The sequence below is a fragment of the Scyliorhinus canicula genome, chromosome 3 (assembly GCF_902713615.1).
Source record: "Scyliorhinus canicula chromosome 3, sScyCan1.1, whole genome shotgun sequence".
NCBI lineage: Eukaryota > Metazoa > Chordata > Chondrichthyes > Carcharhiniformes > Scyliorhinidae > Scyliorhinus > Scyliorhinus canicula.
The window spans coordinates 218,781,364-218,808,832 of NC_052148.1; the positions used below are offsets into that span (position 1 = coordinate 218,781,364).

Below are 27,469 nucleotides of genomic sequence, written 5' to 3' on the forward strand. Positions count from 1 at the left end.
TTGGGGCATCTAGGGGCCCGATTGCGACGGGAGCACCACGACTGTGCTCGGGAGGGGACAGGCCCGCGATCGGTGCCCACCAAATGTCGTGCCAGCGTCCAAAACGGACGCACTCTTTCCCCTCCGCCGCCCGGCAAGATCAAGCCGCCATGTCTTGCCAGGCGGCTGAGGAGAAAGACGGCCACCGCGCATGCGCGGGTTCATGCCATCTGCGCGATGAAATAATCCGCGCATGCGCGGGTTGGAACCGGCAACACGCGCATGCGCGGATGACTTCACAAATGCGCCGGACGCGCGTCATTCTCGGCGCGACGAGGTCGCTGCCGAGAAAGACGGAGGCCCGCTCCTGTTCCTCCTTACTCTTTCCCTCCCCCAATATTTCTGCTGGAATTGCGTATGCTTTGCCTGTACACAAGAGGATATATCTAGTGATATTGCAGTCGGACAGCGGTGTTGTGCATGACTATTGCATCAAATTTTTCCTTGCCACTGTAGTGAAATGACTGACCTCTGCTCAATACTTCCTGTGGTTGCGATAAACTCCACAGGATCGGAAATCAGACTTTAACCTCTCCAGTTGATGGTCTATCATGTTGCTAACAGGAGGTAACTATTGAATTTAGGAATAAAACAGAATCAAAATTAACACAGGTCAATTATCCCTCAAGCTAGCTTAGCGTGTAATTGGACGTTGATTTTAACTAGACTGTGCAGAGTTCAAAATCTGAAGAAATAATTAAGCATGTATTAGCTGAAATGGTTCAAGAGGGCCTTCCAGGCATGGGTGGGGTTTTGCTGAAGGCCCGTCAGCTATTTTATGGCAAGTCAGCGTATTATTAGGATCAATTGGCTTGATAACAAGCCTAATTGACCGTTAAATACTAAATTAAATGTGGCGGGCGTGCTGCTGATTTTGGTCCACTATTCGTATCATATTTTTAATTCTCCTTTTTCACATTTTCTCCCAGATTTGCACCCACCAACAATAAATAACAAGCAGTAACGAATATAATGTCAATCCCCATATCAACAACAACAATCCCATCCTCCCACCAACCCCCAAACAACTGCCTGCATGTTAACATAAGCAAATAACAAAAAGGAATCGGGAATCACCCACAGTCACCATTAACACATACAGTCCCCCCCACCCTAATGTCCGATGTTATCCAATTCTTGAAAGTGCACAATAAATAACGCCCATCCTTCCCCTCAGTTCAAACTTAACTTTCTCAAGAGTCAAGAATTCCAATAGGTCCCCCCACCACGCCAGGGCACAGGGTGGAGAGGTTGCTCTCCATCCCAACAGGATCCGCCTTCGGGCGATCAATGATGTGAAGGCTACAACATCTGCTTCCGCACCTGTTTCCAACCTCGGCTGGTCCGACACCTCGAATATGGCCTCCTGAGGGCCCAGGTCCAGTTTCATGTGCACCACTTTAGAGATTATCCTAAAAACCTCCTTCCAGTAATCCTCCAGCTTTGGACAGGATCAAAACATATGAATGTGATTTGCTAAACCCCCCCCCCCCCCCCCCCCCCCCCCCCCCCCGGCAATGTTCACACACATCTTCTACCCCCCCCCCCAGAGAGCCGGCTCATCTTCGCCCTTGTAAGGTGTGCTCTATATTCCATCTTCAGCTGTATCAGCCCCAACCTCACGCACGAGGTGGAGGCATTCACTCTCCGGTGCACCTCACCAGAACCCCTCTTCCATACTCTCTCCCAACTCTTCCTCCCACTTTGCTTTGATCCCTTCCAGTGGTCCCTTCTCCTCTTCCAAATCAGCCCATACTTCGGTCCCAGCCCCTTCAATCCTGCAAACCGACCCCCAAGAAACAAATCATTTTGTGTCTTAGTCCCCTTCTCCTCCCATTTCCAAAAATTTCCATCCCACTTCCCTGGCTCAAATCTGTGGTTCCCCTGAATCGGCATTTCCCTTGACGCTGCCCCCAACCCAAAGTGTTGCCGAAACTGCCTCCAAATTCTCAATGAAGCTATTATTACCGGACTCCGAATATTTCCCCGGGGCCATCGGGAGCGGCGCTGTTGCTAGTGCTTTCAATCCCGACTCCCTACACAAACTCTCCTTCATTCTGACCCACTAGGAATCAACCCCTCTGACCCAGCTCCGCACCTTCTCCACATTCGCCGCCCAGTATAATACATCCGGTTCGGAAGACCCAAACCCCCTGCCTACCTATTCTGTAGCAGCACCTTTCTAACTCAGACCACCTTCCCTCCCCATATGAACGAGGTATCATTCCTCCAATCTCTCTTTCTTTAAAACAAAAAAATGCCTTTGGCAGGAAAATCGGCAGCACAACCTATTTTAATTGAGCTGTTTTCCAATTGGTGTTGAGACTATGCTGCAACAATTTCAAAATTATGAAGGCGATTAATATTGAACCTGATCCCAATTTTTCACACTGATTTAAAAATTAGACGCTATTACTTGGCCTAAACAATAGGAAACTAGAAGTAAGTTGGGTATTTGGATCTTTTTCACACACGTGGAGGACTACCTGTCAGAATAATATGGAAGGACTTCCGGTTGCGGCTATGACTAGCTAAGCCGCACATTTGGAAGCTCCTGCAACAAAGGTGTTTTTGGGCCAATTGGAGGGCCCCAACGGCGCTGAAAAAACGAATCCCGGTGGGGGAAGGTCCCCTGAGGAGAACTAGACCGATTTTATGGTCGGTACCCGGAGCGGAGCGGCAAGAAAAACGGCAGCAGCTCCCCAAAAAAAGCGGGGGAAGAAAATCAAAATGGCGGCCGGCGGTGCACCGGAGGAGTGGAAGAAATGGGCGGAGGAGCAGCAGGCCGCTCTCCTCCGTTTTTTCACGGAGATGAAAGTGGAACTCTTAGAGTCCATGAACGCGACGGCCACCAGGTTGGTGGGAGCCCAGGCGATCCAAGAGGCGTCGATTAAAGATCTGCAGCAGGAGATGGCCGCGAGGGAGGAGGAGGCCACAGTCATCGGGGCAAAGGTGGAGGCGCACGAGGCACTCCACACGAAGTGGCAGAGCCGCTTCGAGGAGCTGGACACTCGGATGAGGAGGAAAAATTTGAGGATCCTGGGCCTGGAAGAAGGCCTGGAGGGGTCGGATCTCCCGGGATATGTGGCGGAGATGTTGAGCTCCCTGATGGGGGAAGGGGCCGGTCCGGCGCCCCTGGAATTGGAAGAGGCATACCGGGTCATGGCCAGGAGGCCTAGGGCAAACGAGCCCCCGAGGGCGGTGCTGGTGCGGTTCCAGCGGCTAAGTGATCGAGAGAAAGTCCTGAGGTGGGCTAAAAGGGAGAAAAGCAGCAAGTGGCAGAACTCGACGGTAAGGGTGTACCAGGACTGGAGTGCGGAGGTGGCAAAGCGGCGGGCCCGGTACAACCGGACAAAGGCGGTGCTACACGCGAAAAAGATCAAATTTGGAATGTTGCAACCGGCGCGCTTGTGGGTCACCTACAAGGACCAACATCATTATTTCGAGTCCCCAGAGGAGGCCTGGACCTTTGTACAAGAGGAAAAGTTGGACACGAACTAAAACCTGGGAGCACCGGCGGTCGTAGCCGCCGGGGGACTCTTGATTGTGCAAGTGGCCCTTTTCTTTTTCAGGCCAGGTCGGAACTGGGTAACAGTTTCGTGGAGTGTTTGGGGTGTTTTTTCTCGAACGGTTGACTTTTCTGAATATTTTGAAGGTTTCGAGTTGTTGGGTGTTTCTGTATATTTGTACTGTTGAAATCTCTATTGTGGGTCGTTGGCTTCTTATGGGGTGTTTTTTCCCGTTTCCAATTTCCCTTAGTTATTTACCCCTCCTACCCTTTTTCTTTGGGTGCTTGGGGGGGTTTTTTGGTTCTTTTTTTTCTTTTCGGGTTATGGTTATCTGCGGTTATTTATACTGTTTGATGGAGGGTGATGGTTGGGCACGCGGTTAGTTGATAGTTAGTTAATTATTTTGTTATTTAAGTATGTAGTTAAGTATTTATGTATTTAGTTGCCATTGGGTATTTGTATTTATAGCGTTAAGTTGGGGAGACGGGACGGGGGGGAGCGGGTTGATTATGCGGGTCTTTCTCGGGGGTTTTAAGGGGATCTTTCACGGGCGCAGATGGGGTGAACCGGGAGGAGTCGGAATGTGGCAGGAGCAGCCGGGTCAGCGGAGACCAGCTGACTCTCGGGAGTACGATGTGGGGTACATCGCGGCTAGGAGGGGTCCTAGCCAGGGGGGGGGGGGGGGGGGGGGGGGGGAAGGGGAGGGGACTGGGGGGGGGCACCGGGTTGCTGCTAGAAAGACCAGGGACGAGAAGGGGAGAGCCGGGGGGGGTGGGGGGGGGGGCCATCGCTATGGGAAGCGGGTCAGAAAAGAAGGGATGACCCGGGGCGAGTAAGGGACAAGACATGGCTAATCGACAGGGAGTAGGGACGGGTCGCTCTGCGACCCGATTGATCACGTGGAACGTAAGGGGGCTGAATGGGCCGGTCAAAAGATCAAGGGTCTTCTCACACCTGAAGGGACTGAAGGCTGATGTAGCAATGCTGCAGGAGACTCATTTGAGGGTAGCAGATCAGGTCCGCCTGAGAAGGGGGTGGGTGGGACAGGTGTTCCACTCAGGCTTGGATATCAAGAACCGGGGGGTGGCGATTTTGGTGGGAAAGAGAGTGTCGTTTGTGGCGGCAGAGGTGGTGGCAGACAAGGAGGGCAGGTACGTGATGGTGAGGGGTAGGCTGCAGGGAGAGAGTGTGGTACTGGTAAATGTGTATGCCCCGAACTGGGACGACGCGGGTTTTATGAGGCGCCTGCTGGGCCTCATCCCGGGACTGGAGGCAGGGGGCCTGATCATGGGAGGGGACTTTAATACGGTGTTAGACCCTGGGCTGGATAGATCGAGTTCCAGGACGAATAGGAGGCCGGCAGCGGCAGAGGTGTTAAGGGGGTTCATGGAGCAGATGGGAGGGGTAGACCCATGGAGATTTGGTAGGCCTAGGGCGAGGGAGTATTCTTTTTTCTCCCACGTCCACAGAGTGTACTCTAGGATCGATTTTTTCGTATTGAACAGGGGGCTGATACCGAGAGTGCAGGACACGGAGTACTCGGCCATTGCGATATCGGACCATGCACCACATTGGGTGGACGTGGACATGGGGGAGGCGCGGGACCAACGCCCGTTGTGGCGCCTGGATGTAGGGCTGTTGGCGGACGAAGAGGTGTGCAGAAGGGTGAGAACGGGCATTGAGAACTATCTGGGTACGAATGACACAGGTGAGGTGCAGGTGGGGACGGTCTGGGAGGCCTTGAAAGCAGTGATTAGAGGAGAGCTGATCTCCATAAGGGCACACAGAGAGAGGAAGGAGAGGCAGGAAAGGGAGAGGCTGGTGGGGGAGCTCCTAGAAGTAGATAGGAAATATGCGGCGGCGCCAGAGGAGGGGCTATTAAGGGAGCGGCGTAGCTTGCAGGCCAGGTTCGACCTACTGACCACTAGGAAGGCGGAAATGCAGTGGAGAAGGGCGCAGGGTGCGGCGTATGAGTACGGGGAAAAGGCGAGCAGGATGCTGGCACACCAGCTTCGTAAGCGAGATGCAGCCAGAGAGATTGGGGGAGTGAGAGAGAGGGGTGGGGATGTAGTGCAGAAGGGGCAAGAGGTGAATAGGGTCTTTAGGGACTTCTATAGGGAATTGTATAGGTCTGAACCGCCGAAGAGGAGAGGGGGAATGAAGAACTTTCTCGACAAATTGGGGTTCCCAAAGGTACAGGAGGAGCTGGTGGAAGGGTTGGGGGCGCCGATAGAGCTGCAGGAGCTAATTAAAGGGATAGGCCAGATGCAGGCGGGGAAGGCGCCGGGGCCGGATGGGTTCCCGGTGGAGTTTTACAGGAAATTTGTGGACTTGGTGGGTCCAGTGCTGGTGCGAGCCTTCAATGAGGCGCGCGAGGGGGGGGTTCTGCCTCCAACAATGTCGCAGGCCCTGATCTCCTTGATTTTGAAGCGGGACAAGGACCCGGTCCAGTGCGGGTCCTACAGGCCTATCTCCCTCTTAAATGTAGATGCCAAGCTGTTAGCAAAGGTCCTGGCAACCAGGATAGAGGACTGTGTGCCAGGGGTAGTCCATGAAGACCAGACGGGGTTCGTGAAGGGACGCCAACTTAACACAAATGTTCGGAGATTGTTAAATGTGATTATGATGCCAGCAGTGGAAGGGGAGGCGGAGATAGTGGTAGCGCTGGACGCGGAGAAGGCATTTGACAGGGTGGAGTGGGAATACTTGTGGGAGACGTTGGAAAGGTTTGGGTTTGGGGAGGGATTTATCAAGTGGGTAAAACTGCTCTATTCAGCTCCGATGGCAAGTGTGGTAACAAACGGGAGGAGGTCAGAATATTTTGGGCTCCATCGAGGTACCAGGCAGGGATGTCCCCTATCTCCCTTACTCTTTGCATTAGCGATTGAGCCGTTGGCGATGGCACTGAGGGGTTCAGGGGGGTGGAGAGGACTGACAAGGGGAGGGGAGGAACATCGGGTCTCGCTCTATGCGGATGATTTGTTGTTGTATGTGGCAGACCCGGAGGGGGGAATGCCGGAGGTAATGGGGATACTAGCGGAGTTCGGGGACTTTTCGGGATATAAATTAAATCTGGGGAAAAGTGAGGTCTTTGTAATACACCCGGGAGACCAAGGGGAGGGAATTGGGAGGCTCCCCTTCAAAAGAGCAGTTAAAAGTTTTAGGTATTTGGGGGTGCAGGTGGCAAAGAACTGGGGGACCCTACACAAGTTGAACTTTTCCAGACTGGTGGAGCAGATGGAGGAGGAGTTTAAGAGGTGGGACATGGTGCCGCTGTCGCTAGCAGGGAGGGTGCAGTCAGTTAAAATGACGGTCCTCCCGAGGTTCTTGTTTTTGTTCCAGTGTCTGCCCATCTTCCTCCCCAGGGCCTTTTTCAAGAAGGTAACGAGTAGTATCATGGGGTATGTGTGGGCACATGGCACCCCGAGAGTTAGAAGGGTCTTTTTGGAGCGGAGTAGGGATAGTGGAGGGCTGGCGTTACCCAACCTTTCAGGATATTACTGGGCGGCAAATACATCGATGGTACGAAAGTGGATGATGGAAGGGGAGGGGGCAGCCTGGAAGCGCATGGAGAGGGCGTCCTGCGGCAACATAAGCTTAGGGGCACTGGTAACGGCACCATGGCCGCTCCCTCCCACGAGGTATACCACGAGCCCGGTGGTGGCGGCCACCCTCAAGATCTGGGGGCAGTGGAGGCGACACAGGGGGGAAGTGGGAGGTCTGATAGGGGCACCACTAAGAGGGAACCACAGATTTGCGCCGGGAAACACAGGAGGGGGATTCCAGAGCTGGCAGAGGGCGGGTATTAGACAACTGAGGGACTTGTTTATAGAGGGGAGGTTTGCGAGCCTGGGAGAGCTGGAGGAGAAATTTGGGCTCCCCCCGGGGAACACGTTCAGGTACCTCCAAGTGAAGGCATTTGCCAGACGACAGGTAGCGGGGTTCCCCGCGCTCCCCGACAGGGGGGTGAGTGATAGGGTGCTATCAGGGGTCTGGGTCGGGGAGGGGAAGATCTCGGACATCTATAAGATTATGCAGGAGGTGGAGGAGGTACCAGTAGAGGAGCTGAAAGATAAGTGGGAGTTAGAGCTGGGGGAACAGATAGAGGACGGGACATGGGCAGACGCCCTGGAGAGGGTTAACTCGTCGTCGTCATGTGCGCGACTAAGTCTCATTCAATTTAAGGTACTGCATAGAGCCCACATGACGGGGACAAGGATGAGTCGGTTTTTCGGGGGTGAAGACAGGTGTATTAGATGTTCGGGAAGCCCTGCGAATCATGCACATATGTTTTGGGCATGTCCGGCACTGGAGGAGTTCTGGAAGGGGGTGGCAGGGACGGTGTCGAGAGTGGTGGGGTCCAGGGTCAAGCCAGGATGGGGACTTGCGATCTTCGGGGTTGGGGTGGAACCGGGGGTACAGGAGGCGAGGGAGGCTGGAATATTAGCCTTTGCGTCCTTGGTGGCGCGGAGGAGGATCCTGATTCAGTGGAGGGACGAAAGGCCTCCGAGTGTTAACACCTGGTTAAACGACATGGCAAACTTTATCCAATTGGAAAGGATCAAATTCGCCCTGAGAGGGTCGGTGCAGGGGTTTTCCAGGCGATGGCAACCCTTCCTAGACCTCTTGGATCAGAGATAGAAACTGAGGCCATGACAGCAGCAACCCGGGAGGGGAGGGGAGGGCGGGAGGGGGGGGAGGGGGGGGGGGGGGGGGAGGGGGGGAAAACGACGAAGGAAGTACGGTAGCGGCGGTGGCACGGGCAAGGCCTGCCCGAGGACGCTGCTAGAAATGATAAGTTGGTCTGACTGTCGGTTCGCCGGCGGGGGGGGAGGGGGGGGGATGCGCGGGTAGGGGGGGGGGGGGGGGATTCTTTTTCTCTTTCTTGTTAAGTAGGGGGGTTTGACTTTGTGTTGTTATAATTTAAATGTAAATGTAGGGGGGGTTAAAATGTTTGTATTTTGAAAAATTCAATAAAAATTATTTAAAAAAAAAAAAAGAATAATATGGAACAAAGACAACCATATATTTCTTTGAAAGAACAGAAATTTGGGGAATATTAGGGTGAGATAGTGGATTGAGATCAACCAAAAAAGGATTGAGTCCAATTCTTTGCCTGTTCCTAAAATAACTATATTCCGAGCTAAGCTATTATCTTCTTTGTGCTTGAAACTAAATGCTGAGTTTTTATATTGACGTGAATAATATTTCACTCAAATTTCAGTATAAAACAGCAAAACTAAAAAAATCGCCATTCTCATCCTGTTTTTACTTTGAATTTCCCCAACTTATGATTTCATTTTCTTTTGCTTTTGTTTTAATTAAGTTGTACATTATTTTAATTTATTATTAACTTCATATATAGGAACACTGACCTGCTGCTCAAAATGCTTGTAACATAATTTTTGCTTTCCTAGAGAGGTTTATCATTTGTTAACCCTTTTTATTTCGTTCACATGCAGTTAGCTTCCCAAGAGGAGCAGTTAAAGATAGAAGAAGAAGCATTTTATGCTGCACAACGTGAAGCAGCCAGGGCAGCAAAGCAGAAAAAGTTATTGGAGGTGAGGGCATGAAGCCCCTATTTGGTTCTGATCTGCGAAAGTCTTTACTCGTATCCTGTTAACAAGCTTTATTATAAGTGACCACACGCATCGCATTTAAGCTTTTTTCCCTCAGCAACAAAACTCTTTGCTTTGCTTAGAATGCACTCAAAAAGGTGTTGCCTGTACTCAGATTAATTATTGTTTAGAAATTCACAGCCAGAAGTCTTTTCCTTTAGGATCAGATGTCACCGGCGGCCATTGAAGTTACCAGATGAGATCATCAAATAGGCCAGCAAGCTTCAGTTTCTGCGTCACTGCAACTGGATGCATGAAGTGCAGAATAACTTTAATTTGAGGTTGTCAATCTAAGAGCGGTGAAAATGCTTGAACCCTTGAGGAATTGGTCTTGATTTTCACATTAGTTACAATATAATAGCAACTGATGCAAGCCAACTCTTCAAACTTGGGAATTTCTTTAGATTATTGTAGTCAGCGAGACCGCCTTCTAAGTTTTACTCCGCATTAACTTAAAAATTTCACTGACATTCCAAGACTGATGATCAAGAGCACCAAGGTGCTGCCTGACTACAGAGTAGATATAAAACTGCTGGTACAATTGTGCTACCAGCTCACACCACTCTAAATATAAGCTACTCTTTTATTGCGGTTTTCAGTTTAAATAACAAGTTGGTTTAGAGAATTTCTGCTATCCTGGCTGCACATTCTTATTGGATAATCTTGGCATCACCTATAATCCACAGTGAGAACAAGTGACAATTGTCATCTATGATGGATGTTATCATTTGTAATTTAATCATTGACTTTGATATTCAATGCTAGGTTATTTTGAATTTTGATTTTTGATGTAGGGATGGGCAATAAATGTGGGCTTTGCTAGCAATGTCCACATCCTGTGAATCAATGAACAAAAATTAACCATATAGACTTGAGCATCACTTGAGTAACTTTAAAACACAGAATGAAAATGGCTTAATTTTGGAAAGTAGATTGTATTAGAAATTGGAAGCTTACAAGAATTGAAGTACACTTGTAAAAAGAACTGAGTTCCAAAAATGAAACAACTCTCTACTGAATAAATGCAACCTTGTTCTAATCTTACCCATCCAGTTGTAGCCAGAAGATCTTCTGCAGTTGCTTCTCTTCCTGCCCCTGTACTATTGCTTCAGGATCTCCCAAAGATCTATCCCAGGCACTCTTCGAACTCTCATGTGCATGCTGCAGCCTACCAACATCACCTGAATAAACAAGATCAGGTTCAACATGTACTCTGATGACACCAACCTCCACCTCCCCTGATATCTGGACCATTGTCAATTCCCCCTCTGTTGTCAGACTGCCTGTCTGATATCCAATCCTGAATATGCCACAACTTTAATAATTGCAAAGACCAAAGCTATTCTTTTCAGACTGTCTCAAAACTCCTTTCCCTCACCATCGATTGCACCCCCTTCTTTGACCATTGCCTCAGACTGAATCAGACCATTCACAACATCGATATCCTATTTGAACCTGAGCTTAACTTCCAAGCATGTATCCTCTCCGTCACAAAGCTCGCTTACTTGTCAATCTCTACTGTCAATGATGTTCAGATTGGTTTTCGGTCTTCCACTCTCAATAAACGTAGAATCATAGAATCCCTACAGTGCAGAAGGACGTATTTTAACATATCAAATCTGCACCGACCCTCTGAAAGAGCACCATACTTGGGCCCACTCCCCTGTCATCCCACGCATTGACATGGCCAATCACCTAACCTGCACACTGGAACACTAAGGGCAATTTAGCGTAGCTAATCCATCTAATCTGTAATCTTTAGACTGGGAGGAAACCGAAGCACTCCAAGGAAACTCAGCAAACACCACACAGTCACCCAAGGAGGGAATCGAACCCGGGTCCCTGCCGCTGTGAAGCAGCAGTGCTAGCCACTGTGCCACCATGCCGCCCTTGTGCTCAGACTCTTGCCTGTATTTTAACCTGCATTAAGTCTCACTGACCTGTATTGGCTCCCAGATCACCAACACCTGTATTCCACTCTTCATTTAAAATCCCGCCATACCCTCGCCTCTCCCTATCTCTGTCACTCCGTCCAGCCGTACAATCATCCAAAAACTGTTCAGTCCCCCAAGCCTGGCCTTATGTGCATACGCTATTCTTTTGCCCACTACTGACAGTAATGATGTTGGTCTTACAGGTCCTAAACTCTAGAATTTCCTCCATAAATCACCTTGTCTCTCCACAACTTCCTCCAAAATTCTTCTTGAGAGCTATCTTTTTAAACAAGCCTTTGAATACAATTATTAGCTTCCTCTTTCATTCAATGGAAGCTTCTGCCCAATGACATTCTTGTGTGAAGAGCCTTGAGACATTGTCCTGTCTAAAACATGCTGTATAAATATACGTTGTTATTGATGTCTTGACGTATTTTGGACAATAGTGCAAATGTAAAATCAAATATCCAATCTGAAGTTCAAAGAAACTAAAAGCATTATTTCAAAATTTCACTCTAACATCTGTTTCTTCCTCAAATTGCACTCTGTGTTCATTTTAATGTGTAGTTTGTTGATTGTTTATGTATAAATACTTAGTGGAACTGAGTATTCCTGATGTAGTCAGGAAACCGGAAAATTGATTTTGATTAATTCTGAAAACCATTGGCCCGTAACATTCTGGTTCCCCTGCACCACATTTAGAAGGTACAGAGAACAGTACAGCACAGGAACAGGTCCTTCAGCCCTCCAAGCCTGATACCACACTTGGCCAAAACCCCAAAGAATAATACAGCGCAGGAACAGGATACTCCAATGTTGTACTGGGGAAACCCTCCAGGAAGTACAATAGACCAGATTGAAGGAGGTGCACGTGAAGCGCTGCCTCAACTGTTGCCTGGTGTGGAGGGCATTAACTATGAGGAGAGGTTGGATAAACTCGGTTTGTTCTCATTGGAACGATGGAGGTGGAGGGTTTACAAAATTGAGGGGCATGGATAGAGTGGATGGTCAGAAGCTTTCCCCAGGGTGGAAGAGTCAATAACTTGAGTGCATTGCGAGAGGCAAAGTTTAGAGGAGATGTGCAAGGGAAGGTTTTTTACACACAGGGTGGTGGGAGCCTGGAACTCGCTGCCGGAGAAGGTTGTGGAAGCAGATACGATAGTGACATTTAAGGAGTACCTTGACAAATACATGAATGGGATGGGAATACAGTAGTGGGATTTGGACCCTGGAAATATAGAAGGTTTTCGTTCAGACGGGCAGCATGATTGGTGCAGGCTTGAAGGGCTGAAGAAAAGGAGTGAGGGGGCTTGGCCGTGTAAGGGGAGTGCGAGTGCGGGGTTTGGGTCAGGTCAGATTGGATGGGGAGGTCCGACAGGGTTAGCCGGGTCACGTCGAGGGGGGGGGGGGCGGGTTTTGGCGTGTACGTGCGGGGTGTCCCAAGCGAGGTTTGGTCTGCACGTACACGCCAATTACCCCCCCCCCCCCACCCCTCGACGTGACCCGGCTAACCCTGTCGGACCTCCCCATCCAATCTGACCTGACCCAAACCCCGCACCCGCACACCCCTTACACAGCCAAGCCCCCTCACTCCTCTTCTTTCACCCCCACCCCTGTTGGATTTTCTGAGTCACTTACCTTTAAAACTGACTGTCTCCTTTTAAATTGTCCATTTAAACATCTCCCTTATGGCCTCCAGTGCTGGAAAAAGGGTCTGTTCTTTCCTGCGCCCCAATTACTCCTCACCGATGCAGCCGGGCTTGTTTCATTGCTCCTGTCTCACCCAGCCTGAGGAAGGTTGGGCGAGCAGGGGCTTTGGAATTTCAACAAGGGTAAATCCATCCAGAGCAGCAATCTGCCAGAGATTACAACTGTGAGGAAGTTAAGGTTCATGCTTTACAGCGGAAGAATGCTTATTATTCAAGATAAACTTGATTGCAGCCTCATCTGTAAGTTAGATATGTTGTATATTTTGCGAGCTTCCTCGTTGGCGTCTGGTCTGAAAATTAAGTTATACTACACTTGTGCCAAGATGATTAATTAACGAATCTCTGTGCTTTATAGCAACAAAGGTTGCAAAAGATGAAACAGAGGGCCAAGTCTGCTGCATACCCTGACCAACAAAAAAGGTGAGACCTTTTTAATGTTCGAGGTGTTTCCAGTCAGTTTTTATACAGATGTTGCATTCCAGTTTTAGTTTGCAGATGTTGTAAATTATCTGTCACTTTTGTAGCTAAAGGGGATCAAGCTTTACTGGTATCATAGAATTTACAGTGCAGAAGGAGGCCATTCGGCCCATCGAGTCTGCAACGGCCCTTACAAAGAGCATCCTACTGAAGCCCACGTATCTACCCTATCCCCGTAACCCCCACTTAACATTTTTTGGACACTAAGGGCAGTTTAGCATGGCCAATCTACCTAACCCGTACATCTTTGGACTGAGAGAGGAAACCGGAGCGCCCGGAGGAAACCCACGCAGACACGGGGAGAACGTGCAGACTCCGCACAGACAGTGACCCAGCTGGGAATCAAACCTGGGACCCTGGAGCTGTGAAGCAACTGTGCTAACCACTATGGTATTTTGAATTCCGGTTGATTCTTTTGAAGGACTGTTAGCCCTGAGACACTGGAAGTAGCAGAGCACACAGGAGCTGCAAACAGTGCATAAGGTAGCTTGCCGATATGTTTCCCCAGCTGTACAATTGGCTTGGGCAATTAAATGAGCCATACAAAAAGCAAACTGGGCTAAAATGGCCAATGGTACAATGTTGGCTTGTGGCGATAGTTCACCGCCATGTGAATTGAGAAAGAAAAAAATCAGTCCTTTCCTGGTTGTTTGGTACCCATGTGATGCACTCAGTAGTCAGATAGCATGTCTACAAATACTTTTTTTTTTTTTTTTTTAAATTTAGAGTACCCAATTCATTTTTTCAATTAAGGGGCAATTTAGTGTGGTCAATCCACCTACCTGCACATCTTTGGGTTGTGGGGGCGAAACCCACGCAAACACGGGGAGAATGTGCAAACTCCACACGGACAGTGACCCAGAGCCGGGATCGAACCTGGGACCTCGGCGCCGTGAGGCAGCAGGGCTAACCCACTGCGCCACCGTGCTGCCCTTGTCTACAAATACTTAAGCATGCGATTTAAACTTTCACTTCAAAGTTGTGCTGACAGAGTGCCACATTGCTCGAGGTGCCATCATTTTGGTAAATAGATTTTTTTTTCAAAAAATATACTTTATTCATAAAATTTATCATAAACTTTACAGAACATTTCAAATTGTCTTGTCTGTACATTTCCATCTGAGTTACATTCATTTGTCTTTCTTCAATTCAATTGGGATAACGTTACACACGTTTCCTACTTTAAGTTACAGTTCTTTCTTAATTATTTACATTGCTTTGTTTCTTTCATACATTGTGGTATTGAAGATCCGGACCGAGGGGTTTTACACTGTTACCAACCCCTCGGTGTACATTTGCTGGTAAGACCTTACACCGTGGTCTTTCCCCATTGCGCCTTGGCGGCAGCTGCCCCAAGCTTGAGTGCGTCCCTCAGCACGTAGTCCTGGACCTTGGAATGTGCCAGTCTGCAACACTCGGTCGAGGACAATTCTTTGCACTGGAAGATCAGCAAGTTTCGGGCAGACCAAAGAGCATCTTTCACGGAGTTGATGACCTTCCAGCAGCAGTTGATATTTGTCTCGGTGTGTGTCCCTGGAAACAGTCGATGCCCCACCTACTTGTCCAGGTAGACATAAACCAGCCCCTGGATCAAGAAGAGTGGAGAGTTTGCCCAGTGTCTTTGCCTGCACTCCTTAATCAGGCTTACTGGTCTAGAATTCCTTGTTTTCTCTCTTCCTCCCTTTTTAAATAGTGGGGTTACATTAGCTGCTCTCCAATCTGTAGGAACTGTTCTGGAGCCTATAGAATCTTGGAAGATGACCACCAATGCATCCACTATTTCTCAGGCCACTTCCTTAAGTACTCTGGGTTGTAGATTATCAGGCCCTGGAGATTTATCGTCCTTCAATCACATCTGTTTCCCCAACACTATTTCTATACTAATACTGATCTCCTTGAGTTCCTTCCTCTCCCTAAACCCCAACATTTCTGGTGTCTTATTTGTGTTCTCCTTTGTGAAGCCAGAATCAAATTATGCATTTAGTTGGTCAGCCATTTCTTCCCCATTATAAATTTCCCTGTTTCGACCGTAAGGACTTACATTTGTCTTCACCAATCTTTTTCTCTTCACATACCTATGGAAGCTTTTATAGTCATCTTTTATGTTCCCCCGCCCCCAAGCTTACTCTTTTCTATTTTCCCCTTTTTAATCAATCCTCCTGTACTGAATACTAAACTGCTCCCAATCCTCAGGTCTGTTGTTTTTCTTGGAAAATTTGTATGCTTCTTCCTTGGATCTAATACCATCTCTAATCTCTAATATCCCTTGTAAGCATTTGGCTACTTTTCCCATTTTACTTTTGTGTAGACAGGGATAAACAAATGAAATGAAAATCGCTTATTGCCACGAGTAGGCTTCAATTAAGTTACTGTGAAAAGCCCCTAGTCGCCACATTCATGCGCCTGTCCGGGCAGGCTGGTACTGGAATCGAACCGTGCTGCTGGCCTGCTTATCTGCTTTAAAAACCAGTGATTTAGCCCAGTGAGCTAAACCAGCCCCAAAACCAACAATTGTTGCAGTTCACCCATGTTTGCCATTGCCTATCCACTCTCACCTTTTTAAGTAACGCTTCCCAATCTATCATAGCCATTTTGTGCTCGTATCATTTTAGTTTCCTTTATTAAGATTCAGAACCCGAGTCTCAGAATCAACTACGTCACTCTTCATCTTGATGAAAAATTCTATCATGTTATGGCCGCAAAAGTTCATTGTCTAGCCTGGTTACCAATGTATTCCCAGGTTAGATTTGGAATAAATCCCTAGTATATTGTATTTTGGCACAAATGTACTGTCATACTTTTCAATTAAATATTTACAGTGCATCTGGTTCTCAGGCAGTACAAGACTGCAGCTGATACATCAGCAACACACCTTCAACTGAACAATAAAGGTCAAATTTACAAATTTGCTTACCTTGCAGAAAGTATTGCTGTTGAGGAACATGTTTTTCATAGAATCCCTACAGTGCAGAAGGAGGCCATTTAGTCCATCACGTCTGCAACGACCATTTCAAACACCACCCTATGCAGACCCATTCCCTGCCCTAACCCTGTAACCCCACCTAACATTTGGACACTTGGGGGAAATTTAGCATGGCCAATCCACCTAACCTGCACATCTTTGGACTATGGGAGGAAACCGGAGCACCCGGAGGAAACCCACACAGATACGGAGCGGAGAGAATGTGCAAACTCTACATACATTCACCTCCAGTCGGAATTGAACACGGGTCCCTGGTGCTGAGAGGCAGCAGTGCTAATCACTGTGCCGCCATGCCACCCCATTTTCTCTTCCATTAATTTTAATTATGGGGAACATATTAGGGCAGCACGGTAGCATTGTGGATAGCACAATGGCTTCACAGCTCCAGGGTCCCAGGTTCGATTCCGGCTTGGGTCACTGTCTGTGCGGAGTCTGCACATCCTCCCCGTGTGTGCGTGGGTTTCCTCCGGGTGCTCCGGTTTCCTCCCACAGTCCACAGATATGCAGGTTAGGTGGATTGGCCATGATAAATTGCCCTTAGTGTCCAAAATTGCCTTAGTGTTGGGTGGGGTTACTGGGTTGTTGGGATATGGGGAGGTGTTGACCTTGGGTAGGGTGTTCTTTCCAAGAGCCGGTGCAGACTCGATGGGCCGAATGGCAGCCTCCTGCACTGTAAATTCTATGATATCCATAATTTATTAATTTGCATTTGAGGCTCCCATGACTCCCTTTTGAGAGCATTCATTCACAAACACTAGATGGCGATAATCTGACTGTACACGTGATTAAACTGATTTGTTTTATTTTTCTACCTTGTTTTCAATAGTGGGACAGGGGACGAAGACTTTGAATCATATCTACAACGTACAAAATCTCAATCTGAAGCTTTCAGGAACCAACATAGTAAGTTTGCTTATTGAGAAATAAAGTTTTATTTTCTCCAAATGCTTTTTTGCCACAGATATTTTCTTAAATATATTCATGACTGTTTTAACACTGTGTAGTTGAACATGCTAATTGGAGTTGGGGCATTAACATCTCAAAAATAATTCGGCCATTAGATTTTTTTTTTAATTTATTGGGATATAAATGCACATTTCATCCACTGTTGCCCCGAGAAGCTGGTAGGAGCCTGTTCCTTGAACCAATGAAACCCTGTGTTGAAGGTACTCCCATGAGTATAAATGGGAAATTCCAGGATATTGGATCAGCATGGTGAAGAAACAATGACACGGGTCCATGTCAGAATAGTGTGTGACTTGAATAGGAACCTAGTTCATCACCACGCCCTCAAACACACACTTGCGGCGGGATTCTCCAGTCGCCGACTGCAAAATCGGGTTCGGCAATCAGCCGGAGAATACCCGTTTCCGATGAAATCGGGGGGCAGCGGCGCTTTCACAATGCTCCGCCCCCTCCAAAACGGTGATCCTCCAGCTACCATGTCTCTGGAATTATTTTCTTCAATCCCTCTGCTTTGCTGTATCTCTTTGCATTTTCCAAGACATCCTTAAAAGGGTATCTTGGGTATGACGTTTAATCCACTCTCCTTTCTTATTTTCTCTCTCTAAAGCACTTTACCTGTGTATACCTGTTTTTTAAGTTGTTTACGATCACAAATTGTTGGAGGTGGGTAGGGATCAGACAGTCATGGAGTTGACTTAAACACACAACCAGACTTTTCAGGACCTTGACAACTGTGATATTTCTCCATTATTATAGTGCTATTCAAAACTAAGTGCTTGAAATTTTATGGCAGATAGATGTGGAAAAATCTGGCCAAAATGCTCCATTTGAGAGACTTCAGTGTTGATGCCAGGACTGAATTGCGTGTAGTTCGTGTTTCCATTGGGGGTGCTATTTCTCGAGCAATTCATGACATGCTAATAGGCCAGCACTCTGCCCATATGAATAGTTCCTGCCGGCGTCAGATTCGCTGGGGTTGGAATTGGAGAGCTTAACAAGCTGAAGCTGCTTTTCAGCACTCCACTCCCCACACTCTCGTTCCAGCCAAGAAGATGGCTCCACGAAGCACTGCCCCTGATTTGCAGACGCGTAGATTAACCGAATGTTGGATGCGGTGGAGGAGAGGCGGGATACCCTCTTCAGGGTGGGCAGGAGGCTACAGCCCATGGTTGTCAACAGGGCCTGGGTGGAGGTGGCAGAGGCAGTGAGTGCTGCGAGCCTCACCAGGCGGACTGGCACGCATGGCTGCAAGATGAACAACCGCCTTGGGGCACCTCGGGTGAGTTATCGACTGTTCCTTGGCATCAGTCCTGTTCCTCATTCCTCAGATAACCCTCAACTGCATCTTTTTTTTATTATTTGTTCATGAGACGTAGGCATTGCAGGCTGTCCAGCACTTATTGCCCATCCTCAATTGCCCTTGAGGGGGCAGTTAAGAATCAACCACATGGCTACCTGACATCCCACCCTGCACCAAAGCCCAACACCTGTATTGTCCCCTCTGGCCAGGTGCCTTGCATACACATGCCACCAGCTACAGACTCCCAGTGTAATTCACCTCCATGCGCCTCACCATGTCTTTTATGTGTCTCCTGGGAAAAGACGGTCTGTTACAGAAAAGAGCAGAAGACCGGAGGGCCCATCCCGGAGCTCCGGGCTCTCGTCCCCCACCACGCAGAGTGTGATGGCATTATTCAGGGAGGTGCAGGAGAGGGCTAACTCCAAGGCAGAGGTCGGTGTGCGACAACCAAGTCCAGGCCTAATGCAGAATGATGTCCCTCTAGCAAGTGACTCACCCTCTCCCCAGACACCTCCTTCCCAAGGTCTCACCATGTGCCTTGTCTTTTGTCTTGCAGGATCACCAACAGACCAGGCCTGCCTGTCTGGGGTACCTCAATCCTAGGACACCCTGGAGGACCAGTCCAGGGATGACACCGACTTCTCTGCACTGCATTCACCTGCACCCTCCACTATCGCAGAGGCTATCACCTGGGTGGGGCATTTTATTGAAGAGGCTCCTCGGTCACCTTGTGGTGCGCACATCACACATGCTGCAGCACATCAGGTGGCCATTCAGAAAACCATAGAATCTCTACAGTGCAGAAGGAGACCATTTGGCCCATTGAGTCCACAGCAACCCTCCAACACTACCCCGGTCTACTCCCCCGCCCTATTCCCCCTAACGCCACCTAACCTGCACATCTCTGGACTGTGGGAGGAAACCAGGGCACACAAAGGAAACCCACACAGACAAAGGGAGAAAGTGCAAACTCCACAAGGCAGTGACCCGAGGCCAGAATCGAATCCGAGTCTCTTGCACTGTGAGGCAGCTGTGCTAACCACTGTGCTGCCATGCTGTCGGAACTCCTGAGGGTGCGGCCGGTTAGAGTGCTGCCAGATCCCAGGTACCAGCTGTTGTTCGGAGCGGTATCGTGCTTCTGGAAAAAATGATCCCATCACTGGGGGGGACGCAGACGCAGAACCAGGATCTACAGGAGGTGGTGTCAGCAGCTTTCCAGCACCTGAAGGTGCAGTTGGAGGAGTCCAACTGCCTTAGTTGCAGGAAACTGTGCTAACAATGTGTGGCACAGGGCAGCACTGTGGTGCAGTAGTTAGCAATGCTGCCTCAAGGCGCCGAGGTCCCAGGTTCGATCCCAGCTCTGGGTCACTGTCTGTGTGGAGATGGCACATTCACCCCGTGTTTGCGTGGGTTTCGCCTCCACAACCCAAAGATGTGCAGGGTGGGTGGATTGGCTGCGCTAAATTGCCCCTTAATTGGAAAAAATGAATTGGGTACTATTTTTAAGAAAAAAAAATTTAAAGAAACAATGCATGGTACCCCGGCCAGCACTGAATGTGTAACATCCGTGGTAGAACCTTGGGTCAAAAAATCACAGTCATGGATCAAGGCTTGGGGCATGCTATGAGAATGATGGCTGAGGCTCAGGAGAGGGGAGCCCTAGGGCAGCACGGTGGCGCAGTGGGTTAGCCCTGCTGCTTCACGGCGCCGAGGTCCCATGTTCGATCCCGGCTCTGGGTCACTGTCAGTGTGGAGTTTGCACATTCTCCCCGTGTCTGCGTGGGTTTCGCCCCCACAACCCAAAGATGTGCAGGGTAGGTCAATTGGCCACATTAAATTGCCCCTTAATTGGAGAAAATGAATTTGGGTATTCTAAATTTATTTTTTTTAAAAGAGGAGAGAGGAGCCCTGTTACAGGCAGCCATGTACCGAGCCTACATGGACCTTGCTGCGGCGCTGCAGAGCTTTGCCCTTCACCCTTCACAAAGGCTCATGGCTGAGGGCATCGTGAGCATTGGCTGGGCGCTGACTGACTTGAGTCAGGCACAGAAGGACATGACCAAGGTGCAGAGGGGCATGATTCGCTCGCTGAGGAATGTGGCCCAGTCTCTGTGCTCTGTGGTTGAGGGCATCAAGACCCTGGTTGAGCCGAGAGCAGGTCTCCAGGATTGGCAGCGCCAGATGATAGTGGAGTTTCTGGAGCTCACTCCAGCCTGACTCCTGTCCTGTAGAGTAGCCAAGGGGCCATCAAGCACCCGAGGGAAGAGGACATGATGGGGCCCGTGCTAATGCCAGTGTTGGAATACCTTTGCACCTCTGAATTCCCCCCATCTGACACTGGTGCATCTCATGGACAGTGGGTAGAACAGGCACTTCGTCATCTGTGACAGCCGAAAGTCGGCCGGGCCCATCCAGGTCCAGACCCTCCAGAGGACAGCTGCCAAAAGTGCCTTTGGTGCTTTCAGGTCCCTCTGGTCAGAGGGCAAGATACGCAGCAGGCTGCCTTCGTGTCTGATGGGCTGTGTGGGGTCACAGCTAGAAGGAGCGGTAGGCCATGTAAAATAAAGAGGTTAGACACCAGTTGAGTTGGCACAGGTGCTGCACGTAGTTTAGTAGGCAGGGTCAGGGTACAAAGATGTATATATAATCACTATTAAACACCCTTTCAGCAACATTCCTATCTGCTTCAATCCTCTGACTGAAGATTCTGAGGGATGGGCTGGGCTGGGTGTCAAGGGTGTGCCGGGTAGGGGGGGGAATGTGGGAGGCTGGTGGTGTGAGTGTTGGAGGATGGCATGGTGCAGGGCGCCCAGGACAATTGGACCTTCCACCTGGGGTCACCCTCAGAGGTGGCAGGGAATGGGGGTCAGAGGTGTAAGGCTACCTTGTAGGGCAGCTCACCCATTCAGTAACCCACCACCGACCACCATCTCCATTACCACCCTCCCACCTCCCAAAGCATATATGGATCTGTGAGATGGAATGGTCATCACATATGCAGGGATCACCCGGGCGCACAGTGGAATGGGATGCTGAAGGCAGGAATCAGACTTTGTCAAACCATGAGGAACATCAGGCCTCATCTGACAGCGAGCGTCATCATCCTCTATCCAGTGGACAAGACCCGCTGATACTGCCAATCCAGGGCCAACATTCTGTAGTGATGCGAGTAAAGTCCCTTGGAGGGGGGGAGGATGGGCTGGGGGAATGGGGTGGAATGGGGGGATGAGGGACAGGGGAGGATGTGAGCGACTGGGGAAGGGGGCACCACTTGGAAGGGGGTGGGGGGAAAAGAGTATGGAGAGGTGGGACACGGTGGCGGTGCTACTAGTGGCCAGACCTCCTAGTTGGCAAACTGGAGCTAATGAAGTTGTCCCATGTGTAATGGCCCTGGAGCACACATTGGGCAACCTGCCATCCCAGCCCAGACTCCATGCCTGGTTCTTTCAGGCTTTCTGCCTCGTCAGATGAGGCCTGGCGTTCTTCCTCCAGCATGTCCCCCTGTCTGCTGCATGATGTTGTACAGGATGCAGCAGACCATCACGATGTTTGAAATCCACCTGGAGCTATGTTGGAGAGCATCACCGGAGTGGTTCATGCATCAAAACACATCTTGAACACGCTGTGTGCCGCTAAGTGATGCTCCTGGTTGCTGCATTGACTTTGTTATAACTGTTCTCCACCTCTGCCTGGGGCCACTGGTCAGGCATCATTAGCGAAGACCTCGAGGGTAACCCTTATCACCCAAGAGCCAACCCCTCACCCAAGAGGACCAGGTACTGATGAGTGTGCAAGGATGTGTGCATCGTGTGCGCTGCCCGGGTATCGGGCGCAAATGTGTATGATGTGCAGCTGGTGGTCACACACCAACTTCAGATTTAGGGAGTGGAAGTCCTTCTGATTAGTGACGGTCACCTCCTGATGAGCCACTGCTTGTAAGGGGACATGTGTTCCATTGAACATCCCCTGGACATGCTAGCGTTGGGGCCAAATTCTGCTGCCTGGACATCCTGATGTGCCTGTTCTACACTGAAGTTTATAAAGTCCGATGCTCGGCAGCATAGGGCATCCATCACAGCATGGATGCACCTGTGTAAGGATGTCTTAGAGATCCCATACAGGTCTCTGTGTAGATCCTGGCAAGACCCAAAGGCATAAAAGTTCAGGGCAACCATCACCTTGAATGCTGCAGAAGTGGGTGACCTCCAAACGCACTTTCAGGTGTGCCATCATCTGGTACAGTTAGTCGGAGCTGTTGGTGGCACTCGCAGGTCCTCGAAGGGCCGGTGCCGATGGTAGAAACATGGCCTGATACGACATCTCCTTCACAATTCCTCCTCAGCCTGTTGGGTGGCCAGCTCTCCAGCCTCACCGGGGCTGTCTCCTCTTATGGGTCAGTTTCCTCTTATGCAGGTTGTTTCCCAAGCAGGTCCTGTGCGTCCAGCCTCCGTGCGTCTCTTTCTCCCCTGCAGAGCCTCCGTGCTTCTCTTTTCTCCCCTGCAGGGAATGAATTTCGGAGTACAGCCAGCAATGCTCACTATCTACCTGGCCGCGTTGCTGGCTGTACTCTGAAATTCATTCTCTGCAGGGGAGAAAAGAGAAGACATGTTAGCAAGAGAAGTATTTCCTTGCACATCCAGATCCAGCAGGCATCACGGTGACCCTGAGTTGCACTTCAGCTCCACACTCCGCATGCTCCCTCACAAACCCACTCCTCAGCCTTCCACACTGCACCCCTGTCCCCTGCAGTGAGTGACACCGGGGAGCATCTATCCTTAAATATGCAAATTATACCGTAGGACTGAGCAAAACCCGTGTAATATTTCTTTCTAAAAATTTCAGAATGTGTCAATGGAAAGGCCAGAATTTAATTCGCTTGAGAATATGGTGCTGAGCTGCCTTCTTGGGTCTTGAATGTCAAGAGGATTCTCTCTTGTTGAAGATGTTCATTGCTTGTCACTTGGGAGGGTGAATGTTATTTGTCACATATCAGTCCAAGCTTGGATGCTGTCCAGGTCTGCATTAGACACAGACTTCTTTATTTAAGAAATGGTGAATGAAAAAGACGCTGTGCAATCATCAGTGAATACCCCCATTCTGACGTTGTGATGGAGTGAAGGGCCACAGGGGAGGAATGCAGCAGCTGGAGATGATTAAGCCTGAGGAGCTCCTGCAGCAATGGCCTGGGGTTGGGTTGATTGACTCTAACAGTGACATACCCGTAGTCCAGAGAGTGAAGAGAAAGACAAACTGGGTAGCTATAACTTTAATGTCAGATGTGAAAAAGACTTCAAGGTCTATTCTTGTAATTCAAATCAGTAAGCGTTTTAAATGTTGTCAAGGACAGCCAGGATGGATTTATTCAAGAGAAGTCATGTTTGAAAGACATAAATTACTTTGTGGTAGAAATAACCAATTGGATAGGTAAAATTTTGGATATAATGCTATCATGATTTGTTAGAAATTCTGAATTATGTATTTATTGTTGGACAGTGCTAGATGAAGAGCAATGCCAAATAAAGCAATTCTTTGTCTGCAAAACCGTATTATGTCATAAAATGTTAGCATGTTAACTTACTACCTGTAGCTATAGTAGTACATCATCTCTGTAGAATTATACAATATTCAACTGCAGAATGAGCTATTTATGGATAATAGCTCAATGTAAACATTATTGAAAAACAAAGTGGCCTACTGTGCAAGAAACAATCTTTAAAATCTCTTTTTTACCGAGCAGGCTAGAATGTAAAGCGATGACTACATATCATTATAGGAACAATTATAAAACTAAAAACGTCCAGTCTCTATGTGGCTTGGCGTGATAACTGTAAGAGTTTGATCAGCATAGGTTTTCAGGTTGAACAAGAGTTACATTAAAAAAAAAAAAATTCTTTGTTTAATCTCATGTTTTAAGAATTGTTCCTGCCTTCCATACTAGGAATTTCCTCAGACCCAATTATTCTGACGCCAAACACTGAAAGCAGCTGTGACTTGACTACTAAAACCAAATCAACAACTGATGACAGTACTTCACTTGACCTCGAATGGGAGGATGAAGAAGGTAAAGCTACTTGAATATGTTAACCTTTCATCTCCAATTTTAATGGTGTCACTGACCAGCACCCCCAGCAGATCTCGTACGTTTGTGGAAAGAGAAACAGAGTTAATGTTTCGAGTCCCTGGGCGAAATTCTCCCCTACCCGACGGGACGGGGGGTCCCAGCGTAGCGGAGTGGCGCCAACCACTCCGGCGTCGGGCCTCCCCAAAGGTGCAGAATTCTCCACACCTTTAGGGGCTAGGCCCTCGCCGGAGTGGCTCCCGCTCCGCCGACTGGCGCCAACGGCCTTTGGCGCCACGCCGATCGGCGTCGGCGCTGGCCGAAAGGCCTTCGCCGGTCGGCGTGAGTATGCGCATGCGCCGGAACATCAGTGGCCGCTGACGTCACCACCGGCGCATGCGCGGTGGAGGGGGTCTCTTCCGCCTCCGCCATGGTGGAGGCTGTGGTGGCGGCGGAAGAAAAAGAGTGCTCCCACGGCACAGACCCGCCCGCCGATCGGTGGGCCCCTATCGCAGGCCAGGCCACTGGGGGCAACCCCCGGGGTCCGCTCGTGCCGCGCCCCCCCCCCCCCCCCCCACAGGACCCCGGGGCCGGCTCGCGCCACCCACGCCGCCTGCCCCCGCCGGCACAGAGGTGGTTTAAACCATGTCGGCAGGAGAGGCCTGACAGCGACGGGACTTCGGCCCATCGCGGGCCGAAGAATCGCTGCGGGGGGCCCGCCGGTAGGCGGGGCGCAATTCCCGCCCCCGCCGATTCCTGGGTGGCGGAGAATTCTGGCCATGGTGGGGCAGGGTTTACGAAGGCCCCGGACGATTCCCCGACCCTGCGGGGGGTCGGAGAATTCCGCCCCATGTGACTCTTCGGAACGTTCCTGGTATATTGTAGCTGGAATTTTAAAAGTCACTTAATCCAAATTAAACAAAATTTTTGTCACAAGCAGCTTCAATGAGAAGACTTTGTCAGTGGCACATACCCAAGAGCCTGGCAGTAATTCAACTTCCAGTAGTCTCTTCTTGCTTAGCCAAAATCGCGTTCGGCCGGAGGATCCTCATTGGTGCTGAAATCGGGAGCGGCTCCGCTTTTGTGACGCTCCGCACTCTCCAGAACGACGTACTCTTTGAGTACGCTGCATGCCATATGGATGGCCTCAGGACATCACCTGAGGCTCTCCCCCGATGGGCCGAGTTCCCAATGGCGAGCGTCACGCTATTTTTTTTTTCGGCGTTGTGCCTGCGGACTGAGTCCAGCGTCGCCACAGTCAGGGGTGGGGAGGGTGCGATCCATAGGCAGGGGGGGCTGTGGCGGAGGCTTGGGGCACTGGTGGGGAGTGGTCCAGGGATGGCGAGCCTGGCCAAAGGGAGGCACCTTTTGGCAGGCCGGGTCTACGTGCGGCCGGCGCCATGTGGCGCGACCGCTGCAGGCCGCCGCCGTGTGCATGCGCGGCCGCGGACCTGGCAATTCTCCGGCCTTATCCACAGCTAGAGCCGAGGGTTTTACGCTGCATGCCAGCTAGCCCCCCCCACCCAGATTGAGAATCAGTGGTGGTTTTGCGCTGTTTTTTTCAGGATTAAAATTTCCCACGCCTAAGTCAACACTTAGTCTCAAAATTGGAGAATCCAGCCTTCTGTCTTAATGAAAGTTTTCTTCAATCCAAATTGGCTTTTTAATGCCATTAATTTTATTGAATCTTCATCCTCAATGACATTCTTTCTGAACTGCTATTCTTGAACCCCCTACTGAAGTGGTGGCTTCGCTTCCTCCAGAAAAATCTCTATGACACCCGTCTGAGAAATGGTCAACTCCCGACTTCTTGATATGTCCAACTTTATCTGAGATCCTGATCTCAAGTTGGAGACACTTCAAATTTAATTCAAGAAGGGCAGCACGGTGGCACAGTGGCTAGCACTGCTGCCTCACAGCGCCGAGGAGCCAGGTTCGATCCCAGCCCCAGGTCACTGTCCTTGTAGAGTTTTCACATTCTCCCCGTGTCTGCGTGGGTCTCACCCCCACAAACCAAAGATGTGCAGGATAGGTGAATTGGCCACGCTAAAAAGCAAGTTGAGCCGAATTTCTGATGCCGAAGTATTGTTTTGACCCACCCACTTCATTGCCAGCTCACTATAGCTCTCTGTTCTGTTGTAGTGTAGTAAAGCAAGCTAGACTGGTTCTAACCCCTTATCGACTATGTCAAAAAAAGTAAACCAGTGCCAGAGTTAATTTTAATCAGGGTTGTATCCTTTTTTGTTTCCTCCATCTTCCTTGATAGATTTTGCTGCGTATGTTTGTGGAGAGCACTTTTTGTGTTTACTGAGGTCAAGACTTTAGGCAGTCCTAGTAGACGTTCATCTTGTAAGGAAGTATGATTTATAAGTAATTTGTTACTGAGCAGCACTCAAAGTAATGGTTAAAACAATTTAAGTAATTAAGAGATAACACCGACAACATCCTGAGACATAACAATGCTTCTCAATTGTGTTGAACAGAATTTTTTTTCACATTGCTTAAACCAGTTCGTTATCATTTTAAGGATATAGTTTTGCTCATAAAATTAACAAAGAAAAGTACAGAACAGGAACAGGCCCTTCAGCCCTCCAAGCCTCTGCTGACCATGCTGCCCATCTAACCTAAAACCTTCTACACTTCTGGAGTCGGTAACCTCTATTCCCATCCTATTAATGTGTTTGTCAAGATGCCCCTTAAACGCACTATCATACCTGTTTCCATCACCTCCTCACGAGTTCCAGGCACCCACTATCCTCTGTGTAAAATGCTTCCCTTGCACATCTCCTCTAAACTTTGCTCCTCGCACCGTAAACCTATGTCCCCTAGTAACTGACACTTTCACCCTGGGAAAAAGCTTTTGACTGTCCACGCTG

The 27,469-nt window shown here is 49.4% G+C and overlaps 1 protein-coding gene across 2 annotated transcripts in view; it reads left to right on the top strand.

Moving 5' to 3' along the window:
- The window catches only part of ap1ar (adaptor related protein complex 1 associated regulatory protein), a 136,363-nt gene that overhangs the window by 103,275 nt on the left and 5,619 nt on the right, over positions 1-27,469 (top strand). The window contains exons 6-9 of one of the 2 annotated variants that reach the window (XM_038792170.1): positions 9,011-9,109; positions 13,165-13,229; positions 17,096-17,172; positions 24,474-24,596. In XM_038792170.1, coding sequence (XP_038648098.1) covers positions 9,011-9,109; positions 13,165-13,229; positions 17,096-17,172; positions 24,474-24,596 — 364 coding nt within the window. The remainder of the gene's footprint in view (positions 1-9,010; positions 9,110-13,164; positions 13,230-17,095; positions 17,173-24,473; positions 24,597-27,469) is intronic. The other variant, XM_038792171.1, reaches the window with a different exon arrangement.